The sequence below is a fragment of the Malania oleifera genome, chromosome 9 (assembly GCF_029873635.1).
Source record: "Malania oleifera isolate guangnan ecotype guangnan chromosome 9, ASM2987363v1, whole genome shotgun sequence".
NCBI lineage: Eukaryota > Viridiplantae > Streptophyta > Magnoliopsida > Santalales > Ximeniaceae > Malania > Malania oleifera.
The window spans coordinates 71,828,253-71,855,319 of NC_080425.1; the positions used below are offsets into that span (position 1 = coordinate 71,828,253).

Here is a 27,067-nt window from a genome sequence, read left to right on the forward strand (position 1 = left end):
AAAAGGCATATTGTTTCGAATTTCTATTGGCCCCACTGGGCCACGTATTGGATTTTCTAGTAGCCCTAAAAGGGTGCAATACATTGGATTTTCTATTAGCCCCAAGAAAGCATATGATCCCTCAAGGGACCATGCAATATTATATTTCAATAAGCCTTAGTAGAATGGCCAAAAACAAAAGGCTAGACAGGCCCACTCGGTCATGTATCAGATTTTCTATTAGGCACTCTTTTCTACCAGCTCCTTCAAGCCACGTATTGGATTTCTACTAGCCATAAAAGGCGCAAAATTATATTTCAATAAGCCTTAGTAGAATGGCCAAAAACAAAAGGCTAGACAGGCCCACTTGCTCATGTATCAGATTTTCTATTAGGCACTCTTTTCTACCAGCTCCTTCAAGCCACATATTGGATTTCTACTAGCCATAACAGACGCATTACATTGATTTTCTATTAGCCCCAAGAAAGCATATGATCCCAAAGGCATGCCATATTATATTTCTATTAGCCCTGGAAGAATGGCCAAGTACAAAAGGCCAAAGAGACCCACTTGGCAGAATGGCTAAGTACAAGAGACCAATTAATTCTTTATCTAAAAAAATATAATAATAATAATAATAATAATAATAAATAAATAAATAAAGAGGAAGGGCTCAGCTCTAAGTGCCAGCCGGCGTGGTGGGGGGGGGGGGGGGGGGACAAAGCTCAATTTGTCCCAAACACAAAAGATTCAATTAGGAATGTCAGGCTTCTAATGATGCAAAACTAACACGTAATAAAAATCCCTACAGGAAATTCCTATGAGCTTACCATCAAAGTTGTTAGAATCGGGATTCTAAGTTGGATTGTTGGAGGGGTCTGCAGGATCGAATCATAGAATCTGATCAAGAATCGTAAGATTCTACTTTCAATGTAAAATAAATATTAAAAAATTATGTGTAACTTTATGAGAAATCTTAAGACTAAAAACTTAGTGACTTAGAAAGTATAGGAAGTTAAAAATTCAATAAAACGTTCAAACAATAAAAAGAAGAAAAAAAAAAAAAAAATGGAGGAGAAAAACAGTGCTCACCATTGAGTCTTTTCAAGAAGCAAAAAATTTGTCTCAAAGCAAAACCTCTACAGCTCTGTTGGTCCAGCTGGCTTGGCTCTTTTCGTGGCTGCTGCTGATCAAACAAACTCTCTGTTGAAAACGACTGATGTGTTCTTGTCGAACACCAAAGAAGGAAGAGAACTGAGGACGGAGTTTTTGTCGAACCCTAGGAACTCTGGTTGTTGAACACCAAAGAACTATTGATCAAACAGCAAGACTGCTAGCTGCTGCTGATCAAACACCAGTCACCAGATGGAAGGCACTCTGGTTGTTGAACAGGAGAGAAATTCAGGTGCTGGTTGCTGAATTTCAATGAGTAGAGGACTGAGGTGTCAAACTCCAGGGAAGTCAGGTGCAAATTCCGCAGAATCTGTTCACTGACGGGAGGCTGGGAGCCATTTTGCCCCAGTTTTAGAAGACTTTGGACTGAACATATAAACCTTTTGGGGCCTTTGGGCCCATAAAAACATGTAATGGGCCACATTAATGAAGCCCATAAGGCAAAAAAATCCCAATCCATGTAACAGAGTAGGATCTGTACGATTCTACTCATGATTCTACGATTCCAATTCTACCAATTCTTTTATGATTCTACCACAATTCTACTTGATTTCGATTTTTGTTGCGACTTAGATCATTTGGGTGAACCTGGATTGTAGAATCGAATGATCCAGATTGCAATTTTAATAACCATGCTTAGCATTAACTAGAAGAAGGGAAGCTTAGGCGCAACGGTAAGGTAGTCGTTGTGTGACCTAGAGGTCACGTGTTCGAGGCATGGAAACAGCCTCTTGCAAAAATGCGAGGTAAGGCTGCATACTATAGACCTATTGTGGTCCAACCCTTCCTCGGATCCCGCATACATGGGAACTTTGTGCACTGGGCTGCCCTTTTTTTATTTTGCCATTAACTAGAATATCATTAGAAGTAACTTCACCATCAATATGTGATATTAAGGAGGTGTAACCTCCCCATAATACCAAGGGTTACTCCATCAATTTATGGCATTAAACCCCTTCAGAGGCATGTTAAATGGGAACTAAAGCCGGTCATAGACTCATAGGAGAGAGGTTGTACAACAATAGCCATAAAACATAAAATGGGCCATACATTTAGGCGATGTAGTATAGGCCATACGATAAGCTCATAAATAATAAGCCATCCAATAGATGCCACATAATATAGGCTGTAAGATTTCAGCCACTCAGATAGTTGTAGCTCAAATAAAGCTGTCAAAAATGCTTTAGAAAATCACATTATGGAAGATTATAAGCTTAATTCTTTAAAATAGGCAGGGTTGTGCAAGCTTAGGGGAAAAAATTAACATAATTGCCAATGTTGCTTCCCGTCGCATAATGTCTGTTACTCTTGCTTCCCACTACACACATAACCATTACATGACGCTATCCATAACCGCTATTTAAAACCATACCATGGTTGAATTGCTACACTATATATTTGTTTCAGTATTGGGAAAATTGGAAAACCTACTCACAAATAACACATGCTAAACGACCAAAATATCCAATAGCACTCCCCATCAAGTTGGAGCACAAATATCATATGCTCCTAGCCTATTATAAATAAATTTAACATGAGCATCCCCTAAAGCTTTCGTGAATAAATCAACAAGTTGCAATTCAGATTTCACATTAGTGGTTGTAATGAGATTTTGTGCAAGTTTCTACTGAACAAAGTAACCTTCAACTTCCATGTGATTTATCTACCTATGCAAGACTAGGTCAAAGACAATATAAATAACTCAATTATCACATATCAACTCCATAGACCAAGAATGTGGGAAACCAAGTTCTTCCTACATGGTCTTTAAAAACAAGTTCACAAGCAGTGTGAGCCACGACCCCATACTCTGCTTCAACACTAGACATGCCACCATAGTTTGTCTCTTTCTTCCAAGATACCAATTTACCACCAACAAAAATACAACACCCAGTTGTGGATCTTCAGTCAGAAGGTAACCCATCCAAATCTACATCTATATATCTTACCTAGATCCTTGTACAAGAGACCTCCCCCAGATGCACCATTGAGGTATCTAAAGATGCAAATGACACCATTCTAATTACTTGTTCTCCAAGAATTAAAAAAAAATGGCTCACTGTTGCGAAAGAAATATCCAGTCAAGCAACTATTAGACGGTTAACTTTCTAGCAAGTCTCCAATACCTTCCACGATCAACCAAAAAATCACCCACATTTGGCACTAACTTGCTATTAGGATCCATCAATGTATTGACAAAACCCAATCCCAAAAAAGCCCAGTCTCATCTAAAAGGTCAAACATATTTCCTCTATGAAAAAACAATTTTGTGCGAGATTTGGATACCTATATGCCCAAGAAGTGTTCCAATGGACCTAAATCTTTGTTCTAAAATTTAATTGTAGAAAATGCTTTGGGCACCGAATACCTTGATCATCGTCACTACACTATTAATCACAATTTGATCCACATAACAATGGGAAGAATCCTACTAGTTGCAGTATGACAAAATAATACATAGTGATCTATCACACACCATTGAAGGCTAAACTCAAGTACTACAACACTTAATCGACCAAACCATACTCTAGGAGACTGCTTTAGATAATACAATGATATCTTGAGCTAATACGATAGTCCTGACTCTCCCTGAGAAACAAAGCCAAGTGGTTGCTCTATATAGACCTCCTCCTAAAGATCACCATGTAGGAAGCATGGTCTTAAATTTCCACGAAATTGTCGAAATTTCCGATTCCGTCACCCTCGAAATCGAAATGGCAATCGATTTCCACTTTACATAATTTCCATCGAAATTTCAACGAATCATTCAAAATTTATCAAAATCTCAAAATTATAGCAAAACTTGACGAAATTTTAACTATAAAATGAAATTTCCTTGGAATCCAAATGAGAGGTTAAGGAGCGAAGTGAAATTCCTCTCAATTTGATTTACATTTTAATTGAAACAAAACGATTATTACAAGGGCTTTTGTGATTATATGAAAAAATATACTTAACAACGACATTGTCTCTAACCATTCATGTCTAAATTATCATTATTTGTATAATAAATAATATTTAAATGATTTATGAATTTCATTTGTATTAACTAAGAATATGTTTAATGCTCATTATTTTATAAGTATGTTTGATACACATATTATATTACTACTTTTCCACCTCATATACAACATATATGTATTTAACTTGTAATATATTAGTCCTAAAACTTATATTATTATGTCTGCTAACTTTCTAAAATTTCATAAAAGAATTCCATGCTTTACTACTAATTTCCATTATTTTTTCAAATTGAAATTGAAATTGACATCGAAATCGAAATTTCCGTACTTTCGGAGCATCAAAATTTGAGTCGAAATCGAAATTTAAGACCTTGGTAGGAAGGCAATCTTCACATCTAACTCATATGGCGACCAATGATAGATGGTTGCTAGGGAGATAAACATGACCAAAAAGAATGTGTCTAAATAATCCAAACAGTACACCTGAGTATATCCCATAGTAGCAAGGGGGGCCTTCAAATGAGCTACTAAACCACCAGGGCTAACTTTCATTATATGCATCTAGCAACAACCAACCGCAGATTTTTCAAGAGGAAAGGTACAAATTCCCAAGCATCATTATATCGTAATGCACACATCTTTTTAATCATTGCACCTAGAGTGGGTCGAGGTTACTAAAATAGATTTAGGAAAAGCAATAAACGATGAAGTCCTGACAAAACAACACTATCAAGGTGGCAATAAATCACAGTGAATGAAATTAGAGATTTGATGGTGTTTAAATGTGTCTACTTTTTCGACAATGGGAAGATTAACATCTTGGGAAATGAGATAAAAGCCAAAGGAGTAGTGGTAGAAGATGGAGGAGACCTTGCCGTAAGCCACCATCGAGTATACACTTACAAATTAGGATGATCGAGAAGATGACATGGACTTAAACTAGATGAAGATGTAGGCAGATGAATATTGACTAGGCCAAGATAATGAGCCAAAACCTAGGAGGTTAGGCAAAGGAAGGAATCCATCGAGGTCAAAAGCTCAACGACTAAGAATAGTATGGTGCAAACTCAAAGAAGGTACCATAAAATGGTGCAAAATCAAACTATAATAGTGATATCCCTTTTGAGTAACCACAGGAAAACACATTTAATAACATGAGGATCCAACTTATCTATCCTAGGGCTTGAGTGATGAATAAAGGATACATCCCTAACCATATGAGGAGGTAAAGAGAATAGAGGAGCATTTGAGAAGAGAACAGAGTAGGAAATTTTACCACCAAGGACAAAGAATGACATTTTATTATCGGTAGTACAACATCACTCCTAAACATTTAACAAGCATTCATATGATAAAGTAGGTACAAGTCACTTCAAGTATAAGTCAATTTTTTCCTCTCCAATTCCATTTGTTGCGAAGTGTGAGCACAAGATGAACAACACCAAACTTGGTTATGTAGGTGGTGAACTGGGTAATAAGGTACTCCTTAACATTATCATCATCAAGTATCTAAGAGCCCTAAAAATACAAATCAAATCGAGTCTTTATTTTAGAACAAAAGCCACAAAAGATATGATATGACTTTGAATTGGTAAGTATTCCTAGTCATGTAGGTAGTGAGATACTCCTTAACATGATGACTGTGAAGTATCCAAGCATGCACCAAGCAGAAAAATCAAATTGAGTTATATTTTGGAACATAAGGCACAAAGATATGAAACAACTTTAAAACAACCCAACTTTGACACAAAATTTTAAAAATATCCTTTATTAAATAAAGCCAAGTCATCCTTGAATAATCATTCAACAAAATTTACAAAATCTAGAAAAAACTTTGACACAACCCGACTAGGACCCTAAACATCATAATGGGCAAACATGGAAGCGCTTAACCTAGGAAGCAAGAGGAAAACGATGATGCTTTCCCAATTAGCAAGGCTCACACTCAAGACAAGACATAGAAGTCAATGCAGGAACTAGTTTTTTTAACTTGTCTAATAAAGGATGACCAAAAAAAAATGGATTGGAGTAGTGTGGCAGCAACTCATGTGGTAAGAGGAGATAGCGACTCAAAATGGTATAGCCCACGGCCTCATGTCCTCCACTCCTTCCTCATCTTTAAATCATAAATGACAATTGAACGAGGAAAGAGCATTGCTAAAATATTCATGGTTTTTGTAATCTAGCAAAAGACATGAGATTGAAGGGAAACTTGAGTATATTCAAAACAAGAGAAAGAGAAAGTGGGATTTACTCTCCCTATTCTCGTAATAGTAGTAATGGACCCATTGGTAAAGGTAACACAAGGTAAGCTTTCAAAATATTCGTATCTATCACTTGCTTAATCGCGGTTGAATCTACAATCCAAGAACTTGTACAAGAAATACTAGACAATAGGCAAGTTGTAGGGTTACTTGTTTGAGCATGAGATGCACGAGGAAGATAAGCTTGCTGGGATGCTTGACATTGTGGGAGCTTGGGATACTTTTCCCTTGATATTGATATACGAGCAATGCTCCCCACTTGAGCCCAAACTATAGCGCCTACATTGGCAATGTGTGGCAAGATCCCAATACTGCTCAATCGTGTGATCTCCTCATCTACAATGGCCGCACTTGCAAAGGGGGCCTTTGCTATGTCCACCCCTTTACCACTCGAACCACCCTGTGAACTTTTGCTTTGTGGAAAACCATAATCACCTTTTGTAACACTCGCAATCAAAGGCCATGGTTATGAAAATTGGACCGAATTGACCGGTTTAACCGGGTGGTTTAACCGAACCCGACCGCCTATACAATTTGGTTCAAGCATAAGATTTGAAAATTATTTGATTCAAAACCAGCCAATCCAGTGTAAACCGGTGTAAATGGGCCCAAGGCTGAGTCAACTCAGCCACTAAAAAAATAAAAAATAAAAACAAAAAATGAATAAAAAAATTGACCTGGCCAACCCTCTCGAATTCCAATCTCTTGCATTGTAGGCTAGAAGATTTCCTGATGGCAGAATGTAGAACAAAGAAGAGAGGAAATACGGGGGAGGGGAAGCATTCTACGCATAAGGGGCGGGAAGAGTTTAGGGAGAGTATTCTAATACAGAGAGAGAGAGAGTGAGAGAGAGAGAGGAAATGAAGAAGGGGGCTAGGAAGTTGTAAGCACAAAGGTCACAAGAACAAAATTAGCCAACGATGGCGACTTTGTGCTACCAAGGATATGAAACCAAACTACCTCAAACTCGGATTTCAAGCCTAATAGGACCCAAAGAGCTATCATTTGCTCACTCTACTATTGTATCTCATGAACATCGACAGTTGGGTTGCATAAGTTCCTCATGAATGTGCTTCTTCATCTCTACAAAGTACTCTAAAACACTCATGTCTCCTTATTGTACAAGAGCTTGACATAATCCCAAATCTCCTTGCATACATCTAGATGCATGCACATCCATGCAATTTGGGTTCCAGTGAGTTCCAAATTAGAAAGACAATCAATGCATCTTCTTGAATACATGCTTCTTCCCTTCTGTCGCCACTGGCCTTGATTAAAACAAGTGTTCATATTTATTCATGTATGTCAAATGGATCTTAGCAGCCTTAAACCACTACACATAATTCTTTCAACCCAGCATCTCAGTTGTTCTTTGCAGCAATGATGAAGGAAACATACTTTTGGGATTTATGGACTTCATCCAAATACTCAAAAACCAGACCAACAACAAACAAGGTGCCGAAACAACCACAAACAACTGAAACAAACAAACCAGCATAACACTGTCACAGCCTCAAGAAACTAATACACAAGCCTAATGGTACCAAACAACCATTAAGTACCACAAGGGAGCGCCTGAAATGGTCGTATTGGATCTTTAAACAAAAGACACAACCAACAAGTTGATAATATTGAAAACAGGAGTATTTAAGGCTTTCAGGAAGAAATCAAAGCAAAACTGGTGCTCAACAAGCTCTCATGCAGCACATGAGGTTGGAGCTGCCGACTGTAGGCTTATGCATAGGCGCTCCTTCAGCGGTGAAACTTCACATTAATTATATATCAGCAGGTTTCTGTGGACATATATGCGGTTAGTTTTGCAAAATATGAAGGGGTTCTTGAGATTTTGAAATGGCAGCAATTTCAAAAGGACTATTTTTGGATCTCTCATGGTGCAAATGATCCTCCTAGAGTTGCAGGCTTGCATAGGATTATGAGGTTTAGGTTATGGCTAGGCAGCAACTATGCACTTAGTTTAGGCCGGACCTTGCTTTGAAACCATGTTGAAGTATTGGGTAAATCGAAAGACCTAATTAAATGATAGGTATCTCCCTCAATTCATAATATATGTCAAGCATATGTCAATGACCATAATACCCTTCTAACTCACACTTACTAACATAGCAATAGCAGATACCAAATGACCAAAATAATCAATCACAACGTCTAATCAAAACCTAACCTGGCTGCCACCATCGAATGACAAACCCAATGAGCTTTGAAAAGATCACCTCCCCCTTCACGTCACCTTTCTAAAGACTTGCATAGACATCCTTGGTCACCCATCCACCCCCACTTGGCAGTATTTGTACTCAATTAATTCTCCCCGTTGCAGCCTCAATCTTCCGCAATAAAATCTCCATAGCCACTGACAAAGAAGAGCCTCATTGAAAGATTGCAGGTATCTTAACCCCACACAACCTGAATTAATATGTGAACAAACCCAATTCTGTTCCACAAAATGAAACTTCATTTTTCCATCACTATTAACACCATCAGAAATCTTTGTTGAGCATTTTAACCTATTTTAGCTCACAATGGAATTGTAAACAAAGGTATCTCTTCATTAATATAATCCTTCCAACTTTTAACAAAGAAAGCTTTTTTTCCCAACCAGGTCGCAGTTTTTCAAACCTCTATAAAGAAAACCTACACAGCTTTGGCTTTAAAAGTTGCACCTAAAGGCAGGCCCACATGTAAAGTTGTGAGAATACCCATCCCATATTGGCAGTCTAGTGATTGGCATTACAGACATTCCCCACAAAGTACTTTCATTCTTCATGATATTCACATTAAATCTTAATACAGCTTGACACCACGAGAACACACGTATTAGCCACATAAGATAAATGGTGACCTCTATATCAGAATAAGAATTCAGTTTCATATTTAAGTTCTTATAGAAAACTTCCCTCCACCATACTCCTAAGCATTTTCTAGAGTGCATCCATGACTAAAGATAAAAAAGATAATGGGATCCCCCCGCTTTAGCCCAATAGAACTAGTGAGAAGCCCTCTCAAGAGCCATTGACAACCACCGATAAATGAATTAAAATACAAAAAAAAATAGATCAAGAAAATCCCAACAAATGTGGTTGTAAGCCTTGATGTCCATTTTACAAATCAAACCAGCTTCATTCCTTTAAATTATAAATTCCACATGTTCATTTGCCACAAGGATCATGCCTGAGAGTTGCCTTCCTAGAACGAAGGATTCTAGAATACTAAAAAAATTGATTTGAAGTGGCCAAAACATCACTCTTGATAATTCCTCGGCTCTGCTTAATGAATGCCATAGACAACCCATTTAGGCTAGGGGCTTTGATCCAATGGCATGTGGTTAGAGCCAACACCACCTCTTCCTTCAAGAACAATCTCTCCAGCTTCACTTTGTTCCCCTCGAGGAGGAGCCAAAATCAAGCTCATCAAGCAAAAGATCCCCAGCTAGCTGAATCAGAATATAGCTCTTTATAAAAGTCAATAATCCCTGCAGTTTAAGTGAAATTAGCCCTTCTATCAAGGTTGTTATGATGAAAAATACTATTGTCTCCTTGGACAAGCCATTCTTGCCAGATTTTCTTTCACACATAGAAAACCTTCTCCTTCTTTAGTATCTAGCCCCATAATCCCAATCATTAATTCTTATAACTTGATGTCCACCTTCCTTAAATTGTCTCTATTCCATTTTTCCAGTTCAGCCTTTAGCAACTTCAGTTCCCTAGCAAGGTAGAACCAAGGATGCCTACCACCTTGTAGTTGTTCCAACAGTTCCTAACTAGCTCCATTAAAGCTTCCTCTTTAAGCGACTTATTGTCAAATCTAAAAGGACTTTTCCCTTTGCCATACCTCCATAATTAGGCAGAGAAGCATGGTCAGATATGGGCCTAGGGAAACATCCCTGCAGGGTTCACTATAAGAAGACACCATGCACCAGTCAATTCTGGAGGCATCAAACTCCTCCACTTATTTCTCCAAATAAAAGCTCCTGCATGTAGAGGAGGATCAACCAGCCTCAAATCATCAATAGAGTTATCAAAATCTCTCACCTTTAGTTTGTTGATGATACTACTCTTTCTTTTAAGGATGTTTTTTTTTTTTTCAGAAAAAAGAAAATCTTTGAATGTTTTACAGATTTTTTAGGTTGTTTCGGGTTTTAGAATTGAATGATTAATTCATCAAAATCTAGTTTGGCTGTTGAGTTTGAGCTCGCAAGATGTCTCTCATTATTCCTGTTAGCTGTTTGTGATGTTCGAGAGAGGATATGACCTATTTAGGTCTTCCTTTGTGGGCTTGTTTCCGCACACTTCATTTTAGAGAGTTGCAGAGAGGTTAGATGTGTGGAAGCAGGCGTTTTTCTTTAGTCATTGCATTACCTAGTCTCAAATCTTTTGTTTAGCATTCCTATTTATTTTTTTATCTCTGATTAGCATCCCTGTTGGTCTGTAGAGAGAATAAGTTGAGGAGATCTTTTCTTTCATTCTTTGGTTTGGAGACGGGGACGGTGGGAAAGATCCTTTAGTTCGGAGTTGTGACGAAGCCTAGATCTAAATGAAGATTCAGGATAGGGAGTCTAATGTAAAACAAAATCTCCCTAAGAGAAAAATGGTTGTTGCATTTTCATTTGGAAACTAAGCTCTTTTGCCATAAGATGATCATGAGCAAATGCAGGCTACATTGGAATGGTTGAGACCCTCAAACATCATTGATATCATGTATGGTGTTAGCATACAAGATCCCAGATAAGTTTTAGAACGCTGTTTAGTCAGGCAGAATAGTTTTCACTTTCCATTTTCAGTTTTTCAAATAAATACAAAAATACCACCTTTTTTTCCAACATTTATATAGGAAAGCTGAACAAAAACAAAAAGATGTTTTCGGACTCCTCATTTCAAAAAGATAATTGGCTATAAAAAGTAAAACCACTCCAACCATACCTAATACTTTTCCTCAAACATCTTTGATATGTTGTATGGTGTTAGAATATAGGATTCCCAAATTTCTAAGAGCATGTTTAGTTGCGGAAAACAATTTTCACTTTCCATTTCAGTTTTCCAAATAATTACAAAAGTATCACCTTGTTTTCCAGTTTTCCAACTTCTCACCTCAAAAAGATGCGAGGCCATAAAAACATTCCTAATCTTACCATATGCTTTTTCCACAGCCACACCTCTTATGCTAACCTTCCTCCCTAGTTCTAAACCCATTATGATTTAGCCATATTTAGCCCCAACCACCACCCTCCACAACTCTTTTCTTTTCCACAATGAATCCCATTACCATTTCCCTAACATTCAACAAAGGCCTTATTAATGCCGATCAAATATTTGATTCCCCAGTGCTCCTCACATCAGTACTTTCACCACCTCCCACCTCACCAAGTGGCTACTTGAACAACCCCCCCGCCACCACCCCCAACTGCTGTCCCACAAAAGTCTCCTCTGAAATCCCTTAAATGTAAATGCCACCTACTCTAGAATAGGGAAGACAGACATGAAATACAAGGGCAATTTTGAGCTCACATATCCCTCCACCATTTCCATACAGAGTTCTTTATAGAAACCATATAGAGCCTATATGAAGTTCAACGCCTCAACCTTGCTAGTGAAGTTCAATTTACTGTGAATGTTGCCTCCAAAAAACCAAAAAAAAAAAAAATTAGAGTATTTATTGCAAATGTTTGCTGATCTATGAAAAAAAATTGATATTTTTGTCCCTTTCTAGCCAAAGAGCTCTTGAATTTTGCCTCCCAAGAAATTTCCCACATCCCAATCACACGGGCGAGCTCGCTCTTCATGAAAATCCTCATCCTGTTTCCCCGAAGGCAATCCCCTCTGCTGCATTAGTTCCTCTTTTTTGTCCAGCTCCTAATTTCCCTCGGTAGATTCTCTTTCCAGACTTTCAAGCCCCAAAATCCTCTAGATTTCATTTTTTATTCCAGCCTTCAAGCCCATTTTTGAACTCACCACGTAGCTTGCATGGCCCTCTACATTCATCGCATGCTACCACTTCCCCATTAATTCTTTAAACCCGCCCACCTTAAGCCACATATTCTCAAAAGGGAAAGGAATGAGACCTGTTGTGCAAATCAATATGCAGCGTGTGAAAACCGATCATACAATGTAGCAACCAACGATAAATAATACGGAAACACAATCACACATATTATATGAAAGCAATAAAACAATGATACAAAGGATTTACGTGGTTTGGCAATGCCTACGTCCACGGGAGCAAACGGTTGTACTTTTCACTATCTTGTTAAACAAGGGTTACAATAATTGTACACGTGCTAACCCTCTTCAACCCCCGGAGGTTTTCCCCCTGAAATCCCAACCTAATCAACTTCCCAATTCAAATTCAAAAACAGCGCTGAGTAACTGAGCAAAACCGTCAATGCAACTCTGCAAACCGTCGACGGTTTCCTCTGCAAACTAGCTTCTCTATTTTTCTCATCAAGCTTTTTTTGTACATGTGTTCCACTCAATATATGAGTCACATATTACAACAATCTTTACCTTGGCAAATATACACCCCTTATGAGAAAAATGAAAACATAACCCGTAACTCCATCTGGGACAATAGGTTGGGATGCCACCCGTCAAGCATCTGGAGACGTTGATCAAGTCCAAGCAATGCTTAAACTTATCTGTGGTAACAATCTTTGTGAACATGTCTAATGCATTTTCAGAAGTGTGAACTTTCTCAAGCAAGAGTTCACCAAAAGAAACCAATTCCCGAATCATATGAAACATCACATCCATGTGTTTGGTCCTCACATGATACACCTGGTTCTTTGCCAAATAAATGGCACTCCGACTATCACAAAGCTGCTGAACTCCACCTTACTGAATACCCAACTCCCTGACCAATCTGGTAAACCACAAACTTCCTTAGTAGCTTCAGCCACTACCATATATTCCGACTCAGTTGTAAATAGTGCAACTAGAGACTATACCATGGACCTCTAATGAATAGGCCCTCTCACAAGGGTGAACACATACCCTGTTGTAGACCTTCTGTCATCCAAGTCCTCTGCATAGTCCACATCAACATATCCCACAATTGACGGATCACTTTGTTGACTGTCATATCTGAAAATCCACTTGACAGTATCACAATGTTGTCAACCTGGATTTGAAAGAAACTTACTCACCACATTGACAACTTGTGCTAGATCCGATTTTGTACATACTATAGCATGCATTAAGCACCCCACTGCACTGGCATATGGGACCTTTGACGTGTCACGAACATCATCGTTCGACTTTGGGCACTAGGCAGTAGACAATCTAAAATGATTCGCTAACGGTGTACTCACCGATTTTGCATTATCCACGCTAAACCTCTCCAACACTTTCTCGACATAGCTACCCTGAGATAACCACAATCTCCCTGCATCTCTGTCCCTGCGAATCTCCATCCCAAGAATCTTCTTGGCCGCACCTAAATCCTTCATGTCAAACTCTTTGCTCAACAGAGTTTTCAACTGATTAACCTCAGTCATACTTTTCGTAGCAGTCAACATGTCATCCACATAAAGCAACAGAAAAATAAGTGAACCATCATGAGGACTCTTCACATAAACGCAGCAATCATACTCACACCTCCTGCAGCCAATCCAAATTATGTAGTATCCAAAACGTTTGTACCACTGCTTTGGAGAATGCTTCAGCTCGAAAAATGATTTCCTCAATCTACAAACCAAGTGCTCCTGTCCAGGTTAACTAAACCCTTCTAGTTGTACCATGTAAATCAGCTCCTCCAAATCACCATGGAGAAACGTTGTCTTTACGTCCATTTGCACCAAATGCATAACGAAATGCGCTACCAATCCCAACACTACCCTAATAGAAGTGTGTCTGACCACAAGAGAGAGGATCTCAGCATAATCAACCTCTTTCCTCTGTAAACCTTTACTACTAACCGAACCTTGAACTTCTCTCCTTTTTCCGATACCGCTTCTTTCTTCCTATACACCCATTTGCATCATATCGCTGTCTTCTCTTCTGGAAGCTCCACCAACTCTCACGTTTGATTCTTATGTAATGACTCCATCTCCTTTACCATAACACTCATCCATCTACTTTTCTCTTGGCTGTACACCGTCTCTTGAAAAGTAGTAGGGCCCATACTACTAGTAATGAGGGCATAAGACACCAAATCATCAAATTTATACCTGAGGAGTGGCCTAATAATGCATCTAGGTTTGTGTATAGCTATACTGTGATGCTGCTGGTCTCCCAACCTAAAACTCCCTCAATTCTGAACATTGTCATCTCTGCCTTGAGTCTCCAACTCCACCTGCACCACATGCTCATTGCTGCTGTAGTTTTCTGACACCTGTTTCTCTTCTTCTTCCTCCTGAGTACGTTGCAACATGACTTTCTCATCAAAAACCACATCTCTACTAACCACCACCTTGTTTGCCTTTGGATCCCACAGCTTGAACCTTTTCACACCTTTCTAATACCCCACAAAAATACACGGTCTAGACTTTGCATCAAGCTTTGATCTCTCCTCACTAGAAACGTGCACATAGGCTGGACATCCAAACACTCTCAAACCAGAGCAGTCTACCGCGCTGCCTGTCCACACCTCCTCTGCAACTTTCCCATCTAGTGATGCCCTTGGTGATCGGTTAAGAAAGAAATGCATCACACTCAGTGCCTCTACCCAGAAGTTCTTTGCAAGCCCTACATTCAACCTGAGACACCAAGCTCTTTCAACTATAGTTCGGTTCATCCTTTCCGTCACACCATTCTATTGTAGTATCTTGCGTACTACGTGAAGTGTCTCCTTATGTCATGCTGCTCACAAAAATCCATGAACCTCGAATCAGCGCACTCAGTTCCATTGTATGGCTTGAGACATTTAATCTTCCTCCCAGTCTGGTTTTCCATATCAGCTTCCCACAATTTGAACCTGGCAAATGTCTCTGACTTGTGCTGCATGAAGTACAGGTCAGACCTTTCGTGAGTAATCATCGAGAAAACTCACGAAGTACATATGTCCGCCCCGTGATGCAACCCTTACCAGCCCCCAAACATCTGAATGAATATAGTCGAGAATCCCCTCCGTCTTGTGTGTGGCTGTCTTGAACTTCACCTTATTCTATTTCCTAAGAACACAATGCCTGCAGAAATTCAGCCTGCATGTTTTGACATCCTTCAAAAGATTTCTCTTATGAAGCTCCGTCATCCCACACTCACCTATATGCCCTAACCGCATATGCCACAAGACAGTATTATCTGACTTAGACTCTACAACTACAGCTCCACCTACAATTGTAGTACCCAGCAATGCATAGATCCTGCTAATTTCTGTCCCTTCATCACCGTTAAGACACCTTTACACACCTTCATTACCCCACTTTCAAACTTGTAACTAAACCCGTTACAATCTAAAGTGCTCAATGAAATCAAATTCTTCTGTAGATCCGGTATATGCCTAACATCACATAATGTTCTCACAATACCATCAAAAATTTTAATTCTGATATTCTCTATTCCAACAATTTAGCATGAAGCATCATTTCCCATCAAAATAGAACCAGAATTTACTGACCTGTAGGTGCTAAACCAATCTTTATTTGGTATCATGTGATAAGAGCACGCCGAATCTAAGATCCAAGAATCTGTGAAAAAATCCGAACCCGATGAAACAGAAATCATATCACCATCACCGCTCTCTGAGTCTCCTTCTTCCACTACATTCGCAGATTTGGACGAACCCTCTTGATTTTCTACATTCCCCTTTTTCTTCTCTAGACAATCTGATTTTATAGGTCCCTTTTTTCCCACACTTAAAACACCGTAAGTCCTTCTTCCTAGACTAGGACTGAGATTTATTGTTAGTCGATCCACTCCTGAACTTGCTTCTCCCACGTTCCTGGTTACCCTTCACCACGAGCCCTTCACCTTGTGAAATCTCATCACTAGCTTTCTTCCTCTGACGAAAACCTAACAGAGCACTTGTGACCTCCTCCAAATTTAGGGTTTCTTTTCCCCACGTCAGAGTTGTAACCAAATTTTCATACGTATCAGACGCAGGTAGGGAATTCAGTAGCATCAACGCCTTGTCTTCTTCCTCGAACTTCAAATCAACCCACATCAAATCACTGAAGATCTAATTAAACATGTTGATGTGTTGGTTCAAATCTAAACCCTCTGTCATCTTAAGCCAATACAGTTTCTCCTTAAGATACAACTTGCTTGTTAACGACTTGGACATATACCAACTTTTTAGTTTCTGCCAAACAGTCGCCGGAGATTCCTCATCCATGACGTCATACAACACGTCATCATCCAGAAAAAGCCTGATAGTCGCCACATCCTTCGCTTCCAATTCCTTCCAACTTGTTTCGTCCATGCCTTCCAGTTGACTTCCGTATAATGCCTTCAACATACCCTGCTGCACTAACAGATCCTTAACCCTCCTCTGTCATAGTCTAAAATTTCCCGATTTGTCAAACTTGACAATGTCGACTTCGCAGAATAAATCCCAAAAGTCATTGTAACCAATTGCTCTAATACCAATATGTTGTGCAAATCAATGCACAACGTGCACAAACCCATTGTACAATGCAGCAACCAATAATGAATAATACGGAAATACAATCACACAAATTATATGAAAGCAAGAAAACAATGACACAAAGGACTTACGTGGTTTGGCAATGCCCACGTCCACGGGAGCAAACGGCTGTAATTTTCATTATCTTGTAAAACAAGGGTTACAACAATTGTATATATGCTAACGCTCTTCAACCCCTGGAGGTTTTGCCCCTGAAATCCTAACCTATTCAACTTCCCAATTCAAAATTCAAAAACAATGCTAAGTAACCAAACAAAACCGTCGATGCAACTCTGCAAACCGTCGACAGTTTCCTTTGCAAACGAGCTTCTCTATTTTTCTCACCATGTTTCTTTGTACATGTGTTCCACTCAATATATGAGCCACATATTACAACAAGACCTTTCCTCATTCCCTCCACTTCCAACAAAATAGGGCATTGATACAACAATAATCTAGGAAAAAGCATCTGCCCAACATTTGGATAATGTTCCTGCCAACCACTATCCCTTCTTTTCACATTTCTTTGTGGGGGGTAAAGGACTGTTGAAGTTCCTACCAGAAGCCCAAGGATAGTTCCATCTCTACTTCGCTGAGAGTAGCTCCCACCACAAAAGACCACTCCTATTATCTTCACAAGGACCATACACCCCAGTGAACATCCACACGAACCTGGTTCTCAGTGAATAGAAGAATGACAAGAAAAAAGTCCCTAAAAAACGAGTCCTACAACTCATCAACTAAAGACTTCAACATTAGGCAAATGCCCCCAACCAAACAATTAGCCTTCTAGATTCCATCTCTTGACAGCCCACATCCTCCTCCAATCAATGTTGTTTATTGAGCTTTCATTTTTGTTTCCTGCAAGCAAGTCACATTAGCCTTCCAATCCCTTGAGTAAATTTTCACCACTACTCGCTTTTCATGATCATTTATACACCTAAAATTCCACCAGATTATCTTCTTGAACAAAATGCCAGCAGAGGTCCCCTTTTCCACCTGCACTCCATCCCTTCTAATTATCGGAGAATTCCAATATCTTAGGTTCTCTTTTAATGTTATGCTGCAGCTTGTGGTTTTCTCTCCAAGGTATTTCCTCTTTCCTTCTTTTTTTCAATGTCTTTAAAGAGTCTTTCAAGCTCCAAACTTCTACTCATTAATCATTATCTTCGCCTTCTTTAAACACAACTAAAAGCCATCTCATCATAGCTACCATTTCCTCCTTCTAGAAAGGCATTTGAGGCTGACATGACATCCAGCAGTTCACAGGTCAATATCTCCAGAGCTCCAAGCTGTGAGCTCCAGATCCCTTGGAATTACTGTGCAGAACTCATCCCAAAGCTGGCTGCCATGAGATCGTTGCAGCCACTCCTGTTCACAAGGCTCAGCCCCTGCAACTCCTCCATCATTTTCTTCAATCAATGGTCATTCCTCCTTATTTTCAAGCTGCATCCGTACAACTTCTACCATCGCCTGTCTATTCACAACTATTGCATCATCCTCCTATAACATCATAGACACTGACATCAACCCTCCTCTTTCATACTTCTTCATTATGTATATCCCTTTCAATGAAGTATCATGACCCTTCTTCTTTGAGAAGTCGCAGAGAGGACTTTTAAAAGGATGCCCAGCCCAGAATGGAAACCAGTCCATCCTCCCCAGCACCACATGGATTAATGTGCTCATTGCCATTTCCCATACCTCAGCCCATAACTAGTCCCCCTTCCCCTTTAAAAAATCTAGATGAGGATTTTACCCACTCCTGAAACAGAGGCCAATTCAAACTCATTCTCCTTTAATTTTGAAGGGCCTGCCTCAAGCCCTGTAAAAGATCCCAGCACATGAGGTTTCATGTAAGGATCCAACCCTATCAAATATGAACTTCCACCATATGCTCCAACCTCCATTTGCCTCTGCAAAACCTCAGCAAAGCTACTCTTCTTACCAATGATGGTGCAATTACATTCACAGAAAAAACCTCAGTCTCCAACCAAGGACTAAAACTCCAATCTCTGACAGAAATTTTGAGGGTCTCAATTAATGAAATTTTGACTGAAATTCTGATGCCAATTCAAATAATTATCAGAAACTAAAATAAATTATGAAAACTATAAGTAAAATTTTAGGCAATATCAAAATAGACTGTGAATAATTTAGGAAGAAAATGAAAAAAACCCAATATTTTCCTTTTTTTCCAATTTTTAATTTGGATTTCAAAAATGTCACCAAAATTTTACAAACTAGAAATAGAAACTCGATTTCCTTTCAAACCCTCTTGAAATGTAAGACTATGTCTCCAACCCACTTTGATCCTCCTTATGCTGTGTCCACATAGGTCATCCAAAGATTTCACTGAGCTGCATGAAGTCCTTATCTATAAAAATCTATCCATCTGATCTCCATCTGCAACTTTGATGTGGCACAAACAAATCACAGATCTGCCTCTGGTATGTGCAAAGCTTCTATGACCCATTTCACATGAAACTTTCAGGGAAAATCACAGAATGTAAACACCCCTACCCCTCTCCCCAGCCAAAAACTTATATATATATATATATATGTATATATATATATGTATATATATATATGTATGTATATTTGACAAAAACAACATGCTCCTAGTATTGTTGAGCTTAAATTCCATTGAATGCGACCCATGTCTCCCATTCTCCTCAACCAAAGAAATCGACCCTAACTGAGCCAGAAATCTCATCTAGATTGAAGAAGCCATATGTTAGCCTCTAGCCCAAATGAAGTGAGGAGTGTGGACCTTCTCCCTCCTTTTCTTTCATTCAGCAATCCTCAGTTGAGCTTCTTGTTGCCATTCCAGGACTAGATCAAACGATTTGCTTTCAAACCATACCAATTAAATTTCATCAACTTGAATTTTGGCACGCATGAAAAGAACAATCAATCAGGTACATTATTTTAATTCAAAGCTTCCATCATAAAATTTCAAACCATAGATGATTTCCCCACCAAAAAAGATAAGATGAGGGATCAAGACTAGAAGCACCAGGATTAAGAATTTAGAAAACAAAAATACACCATTTAGTTGAGAATTTCAAAACAATAATCCAACCAATAAATAATATGATTTTAAGGTTAAAAAAAAAAATCTTCAATAAAATAAATATTCCAAGCTGAATTTAATATAGAACCAAAGTAAGTTTAAAAGAAACATACATCATTCCGAACAATAATTGTTGGTTTGGATTCTTTTGTGCCCCTGCTAACACCTTCTTTGCATTTAATGGAAAGCTGACCAGTTCCTCTATCTTTCCATGCACCCTGCTCTGCTGGATCACTTGACTGAACAATGTAAAGGGGAACAACAAAAACTAAAGAGTAAGAACATAGCATATACATTTGAAAATTTTAAGCAGAAAGATTACTATTATCAACTCATAAATTACAACAAAAACAACACAGAAATTGTCCTCAGCATCATCAACATAAGGCATCTATTACATCATGACAATGGTCAACCCAAATCAAGAAAGCAACTGCTTAGCAAAAATTTAACCAAAAAAAAAAAAGTAAGAAAGCAAACAATGCAAGCATTAATGTGCCTATATATCTGTAGTTTATGACAGGAACTATACTAGTTAGCTCAACCGTTTTAATCTGCACACAGAAACATTGATATCAATTACTGTGACCTGCACAAGAATAAATTTTGCATGCAAAACAATCAAGAGGCAGGCTAGCTTTGAAGATAAATCACAAATCATGTGTCACACAATGATAATATGCATAAACTTTTTGGGAGTGTTTCGTTCGCAGCATCTTTCAAAATTCCTAGGAACGTGATGCAGCTGATGCCCATGGCATCTCATTCCCACGTTTGTTGGACACTAGAATTGGCAGGCATCTTAACATTCCTGGGGATAAAAGATCCCCACAAAATATGGGCATTCCATTCCCATATCCCCCTTCATGGGAATCACATTCCCATGGGAATCCTACTTTGGGACCAAATTGCCCTCAATATTTTGGGGTTGACATCAATGCTCATATAATATAGTACAAATAAAATGAAATTAATATTATTATTGTGCTATAATAATAGTTAATATTTAGATACTATACTACCCTCAGTTATTTCAATTAATTGTATTATTGAAGTGTTGAAATTTTTTTAAATTTATGATTGTTGAAAATTTTAGGACATGAATTTAATTAAGTGCATGTTCTTAGTAGGTCATAGTTATTCTTCATATATTGTTTATACACACATCAACGGTATAATGGTCATCTTCTTGAAATGCCTATCACAATTCCCCATGTTGAACCAAACATTGGCATGGGAATCCTATATATATTCATGGAAATCTTACAACTCATACCAAACAAAAATATTCCCATGAGGTAAGCATCCCATTCCTAGGAATGACATTCCCATTCCATGGGAATTTTTTGCATGCCGCAATCCAAATGCCCCTTTTGTGTATCTAAGACTCTGAATACAAAACTTTTATAATTCAACCTTGTATTATTAAGCAGATACTAATTTAGTTAACTCATGGAACACATTAAAAAATAATAATTCAGCCATGTCATTTAATGACATGCACTGGCTATGATGATCTTTTTGAATTTTATTAGATGGTTAAATGCAAGTAAAAACTAGAAAGAGGGTAAAGAAATAAAACAAGGTTGTTAGCTATCTAAATATAAAAATTTTAGGAATTTTCAAAGCATAGTAATTTTACTGTAATGTGTAATCATACAGTAAAAAAATTACTATGATGCCTTGATCGTTAATTTCAGAACTTAAAAGCAAATCAAACAATGCATGCTTACTGTTTGACCAAATAAATTAATATAAATTTTTGAAAGAAATACCTTCACATAAAGTTTGCATTTGACCTCATGTACTACGATAATACCCTTCTCGTCAATCTTCTTGACTGAAGGGCTGCTAGGCTGTTCCACATCATTTTCTGATAATACAAAAGAAGAATATTCAGTACCTAGGTGAAAAATAATTCACACAGCACACCAAATTGAATTATTTTCCAAAATATCAGTGCGGAGTCCCTTAAGCACTTAAGCTTTTAAAGCAATAAAAACAGGAAGGGGATGAGATTTTAATAAATAAATAATAAAAAAAAAACTTGCTTTAAATGAGATTCCTAAAGAAGAATATTCAGGACCGAAGTGAACAAATAATTCACACATCACACCAACTTGATTCATTTTCTAAAAATAGCAGTGCGGAGTTCCTTTAAAGCAGTTGAGCTCTAAAAGTGACGAAAACAGAAAGGAGATGAGACTTTTATTTTTATTTATTAAAAAAAAAAAAAACTTGTTTTACAACAGATTTCTTAAGGCATGAAACTCATTTGGTGCCCAAGCAAACTAAAAGTTCTACTTTATTATGATGCAAGTATTTAGGAGTAGAAAGTTCACCCCTAGCAATCTGCATAGAACCAGCAATCTGTTGCCTGAATGATGTCATTATGCTAACAGTAATACAGGAATCTAAAGAGCCATGTAGAAGATGAAGGTTGGGGGGAGGCAAAATGAAACCAAAAGAAAACAAAAACTAGGAGTTATGAACCAAGCAAGCCGTTCAACAGGACAAGGAAACTTAAAGAAGCTATTCATTTTTTAACTTTTTTGCACATTTAAAAGGGGGATGTAATCAAATTAATTTTTTGTTTAATTTTGTTAGGCTCCAATTTAGCCATTGGTGAGTTTTAGGCAACCAAACATCCCAGGCATACGCCAAGTCTTAAACATGTGTCCATTTTGCCCTTTTCCATTTGAAAGCTTCCCATCAAAGGACGCCAACAGCCAAGCTAATTTTAGCTCTTTGTCATCTTACTTTGAAAAACAATTTAATATAGAGAAGAAAAGCACCACATGAAACAGAACAGTGGAAAAATGAAGTAAAGATAACATAATCACAACACAAAGATGCCATCTCATCCACAAAGAACATTTCCAAATTCATGGATTCCCTCTCCATGAGGCATTTCTTTCAATAAGAAACAGTCCTAATAAATGGACCAATCCTAACCAGGGAGAAATGCATGGAACTTGCAGCCAAGATGCATGCATAAAAGTTACTGGTCAAAATCACCAGCATCCAACTTTTTAAGTTCTAAACAAATCCATATTACAGTATATTGGTAGGATGTTTGCATAACAAAAACTGCATCATAAAAGAAATTCTTAATATAATAATATTACAATGTGCTTGTCAAAAACAAACAACATGGACTCCCAACTTCTCTCAATTCTTGCATTGTGGTTCAAATCTCTTTGAGATTGCGCAGCCCATTCAGCTCGCAACTCCAAGCATAAAGGAAAAAAGAACTCTTAGGGCAATAAGCATAAAATGCAAGCAGGACACCCTCCGATCTAAAACTTATGCCTCGCACAATCCCACTAATGCTTTCTTTCAAATTTTCGTTCAATCAAAAGTTTCAGGAGTATAACTCAAAGAAAAACATTTTGATATTACTTTCAAGCAGCAAGTCCACAAAACATGAAGCAACTGAAAATTGCAAGTACCAAACTAGTCCATTCCAACATTGTCCACCCACTAAGGCTCAGTTTTGAATTGATCAATCAGAAGTTGCAATGGAAATGAAACATAATATTTTCATAAGCTTCCAAGAAACAAGCAAGGGGCAATCAAGACTTTCAAAAAATGCTAATAAAAATCAGTCCGCTCCACTACATGACAAATGGCCCATCTCTTATGCTGCCTATTCAGCATGCCTACTTTAGACATAGGTTTAGAAAATTAGGGGTTTATTTTAATTAAGGAAACATTAACGTCTAAAAAATTTTAGTCCAATAGGGGCTGTTTTGCAAATATTTGCTCATTGAATGTCAGGTGTATAACTTGTGTACTGTAGGATGTTTGCATCAACACAAACTCCATCGTAAAAAAAAATTCCCAATGACACTTAAATTTTGCTAGTTAAAAAGCAACATACATAAGAGTCCCAACCTCTCTCAATTCTTGCTTTAAGGTTCAAATCCCTATGGGAGACAAAGTAACGAAGGCAAAAATTGATTGGCCAAGAAGCACAAAATGTAAATGCCAGCCTCATGTGACTAGGACTTAGGCCTCGGCAGCCTCTCACATTCCGATAATGTTTTATTTACCACTACGGTTTAATTTCAAATTGTTCGTCAATCAAAAGTTTCAGAAGTACAACTATGCCGTCCCTATGAAAGATCCCCCAGCAAGAGTGGGTTCTTTCCTATTGTCCCCACCATCACTTGTCAAGGAGATAGGATTAGCAATACTCGCATGGCCTCTCAGAATCCTTTGGTAGTGAGTTATTTTCATAGCCTCTTCCTTTCTTGTCACCAGCACTCATCTGGCCACATCTGCATAGGGGAAGTTCGATGACAACCTCTGAAACACGCTAGTCCTCTCCTTTACCTCTTCAACTCTCTGAATATTCGAAGACCTACAATCAGATTATCTCCATCTACCACTGTTTGGATTGGATACATCACTTGGCGACTCAGATATTCCAACAGGGCAACAAGGAAATCCCTCCACCCTTTTTCTGATCGCCTTCTAGAATATGTATGCCATAGAGAATCTTATTATTTGCCTTCGTCAAACGTATGAATCTTCCCCTGCCATTTTCAAGAACCTTTACCGACACACTACTGTCAGCCTTACAGTACAAAACTCCACTCTGGCTAGCTGCGCCCCCTTCACTGGCTGTACTTAACACCCTTATCAACTTCATCACCCACACAAGTTTCTCCTTAGCCAGGACAATGAAGAAGACCAGCTTACCTGTGTATTCAGTAATGTGAAAATTCACAATTATCCATATCTATCCCCAAGTCTCTATCTGAAGATTTGTCTCACTCTAGATGGAGAGCAGCCAAAGGTGAAGAATTGCGTGTCTTGTAGGCTAAGACACTTGGAAGCTTGTAAAACTTCCTGGAGATAACTCTGTTCTTCATTGTCAAGCAGGTGTATGGTATGAAGGCTAGACTAAACTCACTTTGGTGCATCAGTTTAATTCTTAGTTACAATATTTCATTGGTTTTTACACCAGGTGGATGTTAAGAATGCCGTCTTATGCGCTGGCCTTACACATGGAGCAACCTCTTGGGTTTGTTTTTCAAGAGGAGTCAAGGTACTTATGCCATCTGAAAAGTCTTTACATGGCCTGAAGCAGTCTCCAAAGCATGGTTTGGTATATTTGCACTGGTGATTGATTTTGGTCTTCAAATATGTGAGGCAGATCATTGTGTATTCTAGCTTCATAGTATTGCATAAAGCTGCACATAAAATTTTACTAATTATTTAGTTGGATAATATTGTAATCAACATTGATGATAAGTGAAGTATACAGCATTTAAACCTATTTTTGCGGACGAAGTTCCAAATTAAAGATATAGGGCCAGTCAAGTACTTCTTAGGAATTGTGGCATCCATACCTTAAGGACTTTCTTTATAAAGGAAATATGTTATTGCTCTATTCGATGAGACAGATTTGTTAAGATGAGTATGTTGATACAGCTGCGAAAACTAATTCCAAATGGGGGTATATTGTGGGTTAACTTTTGATGATGTCAGTGCCACAGACTTGTTGGGAAGTTAAATCATCCTGCGGCCACTTCGCCAGATTTCTTTTGCAACTAGTGTTGAAACTTGCAAGTCAATACCATGATTCTCCTCAAACCTGGGATGCTGTCAGCCATATCCTGAGATATCACAAAGTTGTGCTTAGACGAGGTCTCTTGTACCAAAATAAGGGTCATCCTATTGTTCAATAACACACATGTAGATGGCATGAATCACCTTTACAAAAGAAGATCCACACTGGATACTGCATTTGTTGTTGGCAATTTGAGTCTTAAGAGATTAAGAAGCAAGCTTTTGTTGCACAGTCAAGTGCAGAATTTGAATATAGACTCATAGAGCCATGGCACATATTATGTGTGAATTGATTTGGTCAAAGAGTGTTAGAAGAACTTAAAGTTTCAACATCACAATCTATGGAGTTGATATGTGATAATCAAGCACATATTCATATTGGTTCAAATCCAACTTTTCATGACAGACATAACACAATGAAGTTAATTCTTACTTTTTCTGGAAAAATCTTGTCGCAATAGCTTATTCAAAACAGTCATGTGAAGTCTGAGTATCAGACTGGCTGATTTGTCTACTAAGTCCTTGGGTGCTTAGGTTATGCTGTCACATGACCCAGTTTGACGGCGAATGTTACCAAGTTAGTGTGTAATTAAGGGTGCTAACTCCTTTTATGTATGCAAGGGTATTACAAGCAGAGTGGGTGACCCAACAGTTGTGTAGAGTTATCAAAAAATCTTCAAAAGATTGCATACCTTTGCACCTGACTACTAACACAAGCATTTTCTTTTGTGATTGGAGCGTAACACTTTAAAGTAGCATTAATCTGCATTTCTCTTCCTTTCAAGGATGATCTAAAATGCTTACAACCGCTAAGATCCACCCCAATTGTTAGATTACCACAAGCTTAAGCTATTAGACTATGGGCCAACAATGTAAATTAAACTTTAACACTAGCAACTACAAAACAACTAAAAAAGAGAGGAACCAAAAGCACCAACATATCACAGGACCTTCACATAGGTTATAAGAATTAAGATACAAAACATTGACATTAAATCAATTTTAAAAACCAATGTATGATGAAAATTTTATGAATTTATTCATCCAAAAATTACCAAGATAAATATAGACCTTGCATGGCAAGACTGTATTCGACCTGTACTAACAGTTTTAGAGAAATTCAAACATCAAGGATGAGGTTCATTAAAGTTTCCTCATCTCACCATCATCCACATCATTTGAAGCACCATTGTTTATGGGAACTGGATTTTGGCTTCCTGAAGCAAAAACAAAAAAGTTCATGAGTGGAAAATCTACATCAATCTCATTAAAGGAACCAAAGAAAAGAAAAATTCTATACTCAAGTCTCAAACTGAATAGGTGGTAAAGATATTTCAGAGCATTTTTTGTCTTCTAACCTATTTAGGTAAATTTTGTTCAGCCCTGTGTTCTCATTCTAATGATCAAAATGCACATAAACTACACGACAATTTATCAAGGAAATAGAAATATTAAGCTGA

At 38.1% G+C, this 27,067-nt stretch overlaps 1 protein-coding gene across 7 annotated transcripts in view; it reads right to left on the reverse strand.

The window, feature by feature from the left end:
* LOC131164461 (uncharacterized) overlaps positions 1-27,067 on the reverse strand; it is a 57,498-nt gene that overhangs the window by 10,061 nt on the left and 20,370 nt on the right. For all 7 annotated transcript variants that reach the window (XM_058121656.1, XM_058121655.1, XM_058121661.1 and 4 more), the window contains exons 5-7: positions 26,771-26,824; positions 21,803-21,900; positions 20,141-20,266 (exon numbers count right to left, since the gene is read on the reverse strand). In XM_058121656.1, the coding sequence (XP_057977639.1) occupies positions 20,141-20,266; positions 21,803-21,900; positions 26,771-26,824 (278 nt within the window). The remainder of the gene's footprint in view (positions 1-20,140; positions 20,267-21,802; positions 21,901-26,770; positions 26,825-27,067) is intronic.